Source organism: Aristolochia californica, unplaced genomic scaffold (assembly GCF_029961685.1).
Source record: "Aristolochia californica isolate CCGP_79_NKW_82.1479 unplaced genomic scaffold, dmAriCali1.0.hap1 SCAF_4, whole genome shotgun sequence".
NCBI classification, from domain to species: domain Eukaryota; kingdom Viridiplantae; phylum Streptophyta; class Magnoliopsida; order Piperales; family Aristolochiaceae; genus Aristolochia; species Aristolochia californica.
The window spans coordinates 9034170-9042792 of NW_027182103.1; the positions used below are offsets into that span (position 1 = coordinate 9034170).

The 8623-nt window shown below is 39.0% G+C and overlaps 1 protein-coding gene across 2 annotated transcripts; it reads right to left on the reverse strand.

Annotated features, from left to right (window-relative positions):
• Positions 1–1469: 1469 nt before the first annotated feature.
• LOC137964021 (5-methyltetrahydropteroyltriglutamate--homocysteine methyltransferase 1) lies at positions 1470–6451 on the reverse strand. Of its 2 annotated transcripts, none has more exons than XM_068811283.1 (14): positions 6259–6451; positions 5145–5495; positions 4958–5045; positions 4575–4702; positions 4299–4490; positions 3975–4177; positions 3684–3847; positions 3291–3371; positions 3036–3202; positions 2847–2952; positions 2516–2766; positions 2364–2436; positions 2154–2282; positions 1470–2051 (listed from the first exon to the last, which is right to left on the reverse strand). In XM_068811283.1, exons 2-14 carry the CDS (start codon positions 5492–5494, stop codon positions 1683–1685), a joined length of 2301 nt encoding a protein of 766 aa, XP_068667384.1. In that variant the 5' UTR covers position 5495; positions 6259–6451; the 3' UTR covers positions 1470–1682. The 2 variants fall into 2 exon arrangements, with proteins under 2 accessions (XP_068667384.1, XP_068667385.1); XM_068811284.1 differs by having other exon boundaries at positions 5145–5498.
• Positions 6452–8623: the final 2172 nt, after the last annotated feature.

Sequence of the window (8623 nt, forward strand, 5' to 3'; positions counted from 1 at the left end):
ATCAAATATAAAGTAATTGATTGATCAATCATGTGTAACAACTATATTTCTATTAGAAAGTGACTTATTGATCAATGGTAATGATTGATCAATATCTTCCCATTGGGTCTGACATTTTAAGTTAATGGATCAATGTACACGGTATGATCGATCAGTCAGAATTCCTATCAGCAGTGTATAACAAATATGATCTATCAATAACTTTGCTATGATCAATCATGTTTTATGTCCCTGGTTGGCAAAGTTCTATATGATTGATTAGTCTTTGATGGTCGATCGATTAATCAACATAATTTTGGTTTGCATGGATAATATCAATTGATTAGTTGGGTTGATCGATCATATTTTATAGCATAGTTCAGCCATGTTCTAGATGATAGATCAAAGGACATTGGTTGATTGATCATGCTTTATATTTTTTTGCCTGTGCACTTCTGGTTGATCAATCATTTTAATGCGAGTTTACTATGTGAATTTTTAAAGCATGAAAATTTGTGATCATAAGTCATATTCTAACATATGTGAAATGTTTATATGCTTTGGCAAAAATATGTTTGAATGTCAATATGTCATAAAGCTCCAAAATTTACATCGGAAGAATTGGACTGCTCTCTTATATGAACTAAGTTTTGACATTTCTCAATATTTTCTAAACTCTAGTCTTCAATTTTTCTTCTTCTTCATGAGGGTGTTTATTCAAGAACACTTTGATATTCCATGGAACTTAAGGTCTTTGAGAAACTTGTGCTGATTCATTGCTTAGATCTTTGAATTGTGTCTCTTGAAGAAAAAATACACCAAAATGCTACAATTACAATTGTTAACTCAATTAAGTTTCGTTATCATAAAAATCAAGAAGAAAGTTAACGCTAGGTTGACACCTTACTGTTGGGACAGGAGTGAGGTCCTATGTAGTGGCTTCCCCTTGCAGAGCACAGGCAGCTGCCATTTCTTTTTCTTTTTTTCTTTTTTAGGTACAAAGAGAGGGCCCTTCTTTTTTTTTTTTTTCCTGTTACTTTTGCATATAGGTGTCGGGCCTAAAGGTTTGTTAAGTCTTTCGTACTTCCTATTTGTATAAAGATACACTTTATATTCATTCACTTATTGATAACTTGTCACAGGATATTGAGCTCCAGAATTGTGCAATCAAACTGACAACTTATTTTTAACAAACTTAAGGCATTTAGCCATGCCCCGCAGCCACTAGGGGGCAACACGCAAATGCAGAAAAAATGGCTCCAAGAATTCATAAGCGTGGAGTAGCATTTTTTCTAAGCACCAGTCCTTCAACAACAGTAAACAGTGATTAGGGCACATAAAAATATAAGTCGTGGGAAATGGTGACAGAGGAAGAGCAAGACACCAGTTGGAAGGAAGAAAATCTTTCAAAGCGGTACGCCTCGTTAATGGATCAGTTGTGACACATGGTTGATCATCCCTGTATGTTAGAAACACAGACTATTTAAAGATCTCAGCAAATAAAAATGACAGATTCATTTCCTCATCGATGGTCAGACATTTATGCCTTCCACCAAAACTTTAATAATAATAAAAAAAACAAACGGCTACTTTTCAGTTTCACATGAAACTCAATCTTATTTTAGTACAACCCATTTTTTCTAAAATTTAATCTGGTGACCATTGCCCATACGAACGATATTCCTGCCTCTCTCACGCTCAACTCACTTAGCACTGGCGAGCTGCGAACGGAGGAGTTTGGCAGCAGCAACCATGTTAGTGAGGGCAGCATTGACCTCAGCATACTTGCGGGTCTTGAGGCCACAGTCGGGGTTCACCCACAGAATGTTGGTCTCAAGCACAGCAAGCATTTTGTTGATGCGGTCTGCAATTTCTTCTGTGGATGGGATGCGTGGCGAATGGATGTCATAGACACCAGGGCCAATTCCAGCTCCATATTTTACACCTTCGCGGAATACAGAGAGGAGCTTCTCATCTGAACGAGAGTTCTCGATAGTGATCACATCCGCGTCCATGTCGATAATCGAGTGGATGATGTCATTGAAGTTGGAGTAACACATATGCGTGTGAATCTGCATTGCGAGAGATATTATGTTATTACCATTTCTCTGCAACGGTAAGGAATAAATAAGGAAAACCGATGGCTAGTTGAAGGGATGAAAAACGAAAAGTACCTGGGTAGTGTCACTGACACCACAGTTAGTAATCCGGAAAGAGTGGACAGCCCATTCCAAGTAGAATGCCTCCTCTGATTTTCTTAGAGGAAGACCTTCTCTCAAAGCAGCCTCATCGATTTGAATGACCTGCATTGGTTGCAAACAACTGAGTTACCAAGAGAGAGAGTCAAAGACCAAGTTCTAGATAAATAATTCTCAGATACCAACCTGGATACCGGCCTTTTCAAGATCCTCAACTTCATCCTTGATAGCCAAGGCAATCTGATAGCAGGTCTCAAACCTGGTACAGGCACGGGTTAGGTGCTTTTTTCAATAAGAAGCAACTAATGCAAATCTGGAATGGTATTGCTGTGATTTACCTAGGTTGGTCATTTCTGACAAAGGACCAGTTCAGGATGGTGACAGGACCTGTCAACATACCCTTCATGGGGCGAGAGGTCATGCTCTGGGCCATCGAGGACCAGAAAACAGTCATGGGCTTGGGGCGGCTCACATCACCATAGATGATAGGTGGCTTGACACATCGCGATCCATAAGATTGCACCCACCCGTTGACGGTGAATGCAAACCCTTGCAGTTGCTCCCCAAAGTACTCAACCATATCATTTCTCTGCAGGAAATGATTTTATGATCTAAATTTTCATCTTACACAGTAAGACAAATATATCCTTGACTAGCAGTAAAACTCACCTCTGGCTCTCCGTGGACAAGAACATCAATATCAAGCTCTTCCTGGAGCTTGACAACCTTGCTAATTTCCTCCTTGATAGCCTTCACGTATTCTTCTTCAGTGATCCTGAAAGAAATACAAAAGTTTAAAGATTTCACATGTTTAACAAAGTTGAAGAGCTGAAGCAGAATTACAAAGAAACCACCTACTTCTTGGCCTTGAACTCACGACGGACTCTCCTGAGATCCATAGTCTGAGGAAAGGATCCAATGGTAGTTGTGGGTAGGATAGGGAGGTTGAGCTTTTTCTGCTGGGCATCCAGCCTAGCACTAACATTGGTTGCTCTGCGATGATCAGAGTCTTTCAAAGCAGCAGCCTACATTGTAACATTGCAGAGAAAAAAATGACTAACCAAAATTTAGTATGGCAACTACATCGTAAATCCCCATTTCCAATCTACTCACAGCTTTTTGGACAGCCTCGTTGGTCACTCGAGGAGAAGATTTTCTAGAAGCCTGAGCAGCTGCATTGGCTGAGAAGAATTCCTGAGGAAAAAGAAAAAGATTAAGGAACTAAATAAAGAGCTCATCGAATTTTCATGCTAACAAAGTAACGAATGCAGTGTTCATGTGGAAAGAAACCAAAACATCCAATTAATGTCCCAAACTCTTTGAATCAATAGGAACCCAACTGCCTAAAATCTTTCCATGACAGTACACATACATGGAAAACTAACAGAGGTGCCCCTCAGTAAGAACAACTCAAATGAGTGAAATTGGAAGAATATGGTATAGCTCACAAACAGGGGAAAATTACCAGCATTTAAGAGTACTAAAAATAAATGGCATAAGCATTACCTCATCCTTTTGACCAGCCAATGCCTTGGCCAAAGCATTGACTTCAACAACCTTCTGAGCAGCAAAAGCAAGCCATGATTTGATTTCGTCATCAAGCTTTGTCTCGTTCACCAAATCGACAGCAGTGTGAAGGAGTGAGCAAGAGGTGGAGACCACAAGCTTATCTGTTGAACAGATAACATACTTTTAGCTACTCTCTTGATAATACTAAAATCGCAGAAAAATTTCTTTCTTATTCTTTTATTATTTAAAATAATTTATCTACATGTTCCAAGTCAGGCTTCACAGTACCTTTTCCCACAATACCCTCAAGAGCCTTGAGCGTGCTAAGAGAAGCGGCCAAATCATTAGCCCAAATGTTTCTTCCGTCAACTACTCCAGCAAAAAGATACTTGCCAGAAGGAAAACTAACACTCTTAATCAAATCGAGCGTTTTAGTACCACGGACAAGATCAAAACCAAAAGCAGTAACACCCTTCAAACCAGTTAGGGTCCTGAAATGTTAGGGAAACAGGTTGATTTTGAATCAAAATGGAGATATCAAGTCCATGCTAAAAAAACTTATTGAATTATAGTCTCAACAATCAGAATTATAGTCTCAACAATCCAGCTTACTTGTAAGCTTCTTCAGGAAGATCAGCAAAGTAGGTCTCAATGAGTACATTCAAACCAGATAGGACTGATTCTAGTTCAGAGTAAGCACCAGTAAATGCCTGCAACTTCTCAGCATCAAGATCCTTCACAAGGGTGGGTTCATCAAACTGAATCCATGATGCCCCCGCAGCCTTCAATTCACTTACAACTTGCCTGGAAAAAGAATATTCAATTAGTACTCATTGAACAGAACATGCAGCCCGTCAACTAGAACAATAGCAATGTTCAAGAACATACTTGTAGACTGGGAGAATCTTATCCAAAAGTGAGAGAAGAGGGAAGGACTTGTCCACACCCTTGGCAGGTTTAGAAAGCAACAAGAAGGAGATAGGGCCAATGATAACAGGAACAGTGTCAATTCCAAGCTGCATATAGAAAATGTGGTCAAGTTTTAGAGGTTCAAAAGAATGGTATTTAACCAACAAAAGAGAGTTAAGATTTGCTAGTGCAAACACTAACAATGGGGTTGTCCATTCAAAACACACAAAAAAAAAATGATAAATAGGACCCTTTTCAATGATGAAATGGGTCCCCCCCTTCATCGTTTCCATATAATTGGAGAGACCAGTCCAATGCTAGTAGGAAAACTAATAATAGTAATCTGCATTTCTTTAACATACCGCCTTTGCCTCATTGTACTCATCCACTGCCTTGTGAGAAGCATAAGAAAATTTCATGTCTGGACCCAGTTCAGGTACAATAAAATGACTGAATCACAAAGGAAGAGAACCAAATTCCACATACACAGGTCAGACACATGTAGACTGTTGAATAAAGCATCATGTCAAGAGATGTCAGAATACTTACTAGTTAGTGTCAAACCATTTAGTCATTTCCATAGCTGGGAGAGAGGCATTTCCCCTAGCCATTGAAAAGTAGGTGTCAAATCCAATCTCTCCACCAGCCCACCCATATCTAGGAGGAACAGCCCCAAGCATAGCTGTGGTGTCAAGCACCTGGTCATAGTAAGAGAAGGTGTTGCTGGGTATGTACTTGATCCCTGCCCCAGACATCTGCTTCCAGATGGAAGATCTGAGGTCTGCTGCAACCTTCTTCAAGTTTTCCCCGCTGCTCTTTCCATCCCAAAATGATTCCAATGCAAACTTGAGCTCTCTCTTGGGGCCCACACGAGGATAACCAACAATGTGTGATGCCATTCTGCTGGTTTGAGAGGTAAAGAAAAATCATAAGAAAATGTCTGTTCATAGAATTAACAAAACTGAAAGCATGTAAGCATTTCACTGTACACAAAAACGATCGACAATTGTCTTGTCAGGGAAAAAAAAAAATTAAAAAGTGAAATGGATATTATGGGAGACTCGTCTGTGACAACTCATTAGAAACAGAGACCAAGCTTTCCCGGCAAACAAATGGATCTAGTAAAGAAACAGCGCAATAAAAGTGCACATACAAAAATAGCAAAAGAACTGAAGCAGAATCCAGATCTACAAAGGAAATGCTGCAAAATATAAAAATAATTAAAGATCTAAGAGTGGGTGGTAGTCATTAGATCCAATCAGCGAAGACATCGATCCGCTTCTTCATAGCTCTTCCACCCCACTATCAGCGATACCGATAGATTATTCATCTATGTTCCTTTTTTTTTCTTTTTTTTTTTTTTTTGTGTGTGTGTTGGCTCGTGAGCCCCGAATAAGCTGATCAATGATGTAGCTGATAGGGTCACCCAAGATCAGACGGCGCATCTCTCTTTGTTTAGCATAGAAAAGTGAAAAGACAACTCGTAATGCAAACGTAAAATACCTAAGACTACACGAGATGCTGGTAAAGACTAGATCAAATACTCAGAAGCAGATACAAATCAGAACCTCAACCAGATATATGAAATAAGTAACCGTAATCGCCTAAAGACAAGCAATAGAAATGGAAAAATGAATAAACATAAAGCAAAAGGCGCTCGTACCTTCTCGGATGACAACCGGAGAAATCACTGGTTCTTGCAGAGATTGCAACGAGGGGATAAGTGAGACGCAGTGAAAGAGGAAGCCGGAAGTTATTATATAGAGTCACGGAGCTTATTATATAGAGTCAGGGACCCCTTCCCTCCTGTTTCTATTATGCGAAGAAGAAAACCATTGATTCGAATCAAGTGGGCGTGGGTGCGCGTGCTAGTGTCGCGAGAGAGCACGTGGGTAAGGGCTGCGCCGTTTTATATTGTCCATAGACGTGGGTAAGGAATGCTTGTGGTGGTGTAGAACTCAATAAAATTTGGACGGACTCGATCGAATATCTTCGTTAAGTGGGTCCTACTCACCAACCCCGGGTTCGTTGGAGTGCAGCAAATGGGTCAATCGGTGGTAGCACTACTCCACCAAACCATGATGGATACGTTTGCCAACCTGCCTCACTTTCTCACCAACACCTTCTTCCATTTTCTTTAAAGCACTCGTTAGCCACCGCTTTCTACCCACTCCTTATCGGATTTTCTCAAATAGCCATGCTTTTCTCTAGTTTCCTACGAGGAATGCACTTAAGTTAAATATTTTCAATTTTTTAATCTTTGATGTGTAGCTTCCTCTAAGTTGTATTTTACGCCTGCTAAACTAAGTTTATGAAGTAGTTTTTCTATATAATGAATCTATACCGGCATCTACACTATATCTTCTTAAGAGTACAAGCTCATAACTTGTTTGACATTCAATCATCTTCTCACCTTTTTCTTTGGACTCCCAACGGGGTTCTTCTAAATATTTTATCATGAATAAGAAATTTCCTCTAATTGAATAAGATAAAGAACTATGAAGTGACATGTGAGAGTCAAACTTAAAATCTCTACTTAGACAAATTCAATTTGGCCTCAAAGTTCACACACATATATATATGAAATATAACAATGAGTGTTGAACTTTTTTTAGTGAAACTTGCATTTTTAATTGGCCAATTGTTTGAAGTGAACGACCTCTTTTGTCGTTTCAACAACATATGCATCATGTGAACTAGAAAAACGATTTTGGAAATCTAACTGGGATAGTGATAGAAACAAGAAAATTTGAGAAAAGTGAAAATTGAAGAGCAATAATGAAAGTAATTAGAAATAGGTGAAATCACTAGCTTCTCATTTAAACTTATAAGATCTATCAAAATCTATGAGCATCTATCATGATCAACTCTAAATAAATACAATGGAGGATTAGAGAAGAAAATGAATAACAAAAAATATCACGTTGAGAGAACATTACACTATGTAAACTCCTTTTTGAAATAAAATCAACAACAAATTAAAGAAAACTACACTCTCCTCTCTGGAAACAAATCAGCCACAAATCAGAGAAAACTACGCTGCAGAAAATACCTCTTCAAAAATAAATTAATTAGCAACAAATAGTACTAGGAGGAAAAAAACACAGAACGAACTATTAGAGAGATTGAGATAAAAACAAAAAAACAAAATCACTGTAGATTGCTAATGACCATTGCAAACCGGTGGGATAGACAATAATGAAAACAGGGAGAGCCAATAGAACTGATATAAACATGTGCCTGTCTACCTCAGTCATCGTCTTTCTATTTTAAGCAACACTGTTGTTGGTTAGTTATACTCTCCACCATTTCCAAAAAAACCAAACTGCTAAGCATAAAAATCACTGTTTTCAGTAGTGGTTTTTGGCTGTCTAGCAGCAAGCTTTTCCGCACTGCTACAGTAGCACTGTGTCCTTGGCTATCTAGCAGCAATGTATTCTGGACTACCACAGCAGCATTGTTTGCTTGGCTGGCTGGCAGCACTGGTTTCAGCAGTACCACTAGTGGCAGCACTGGTTGCTGCAGTGCCACAACAACAGCACAAAAAAATATGTGAAAGAAATCGAGTGTTGCAAAACCAGCAGCTTCCTCTTGAATTCTTCCATCTAAGTCTGAAGCTCCAACATCCACACTCACTAAGGGCACAAAATTTGGCACCACATTTTTGTAAAGCATTTCAAGGAAAAGATCAATCCACTTACATGCGAAGCCATTTAGATTATATCCATAAACCAGTGCATTCCAGGTAGCTGTATTTGTTTTCTTCATGGAGCTGAATATCAAATTGGAGGCATCAATAGCCAAACTCTGGCCATAGGCATCAACCACGGTTGTACCCAAAACAACATCAAATGTTTCAGCCCAATTCACGCCCCTTGCATAACCCATAATAATGGAATTCACGACACTAAATCTCTAACAAGCATGTTGTCAAAAACCTGATTTGCTAAATCTACTCTTCCCAAAAACATCAAAGTCCTTAACATAGGATTCCTGTACTCCACCTTTATTTCAGCCATTTCATCAAG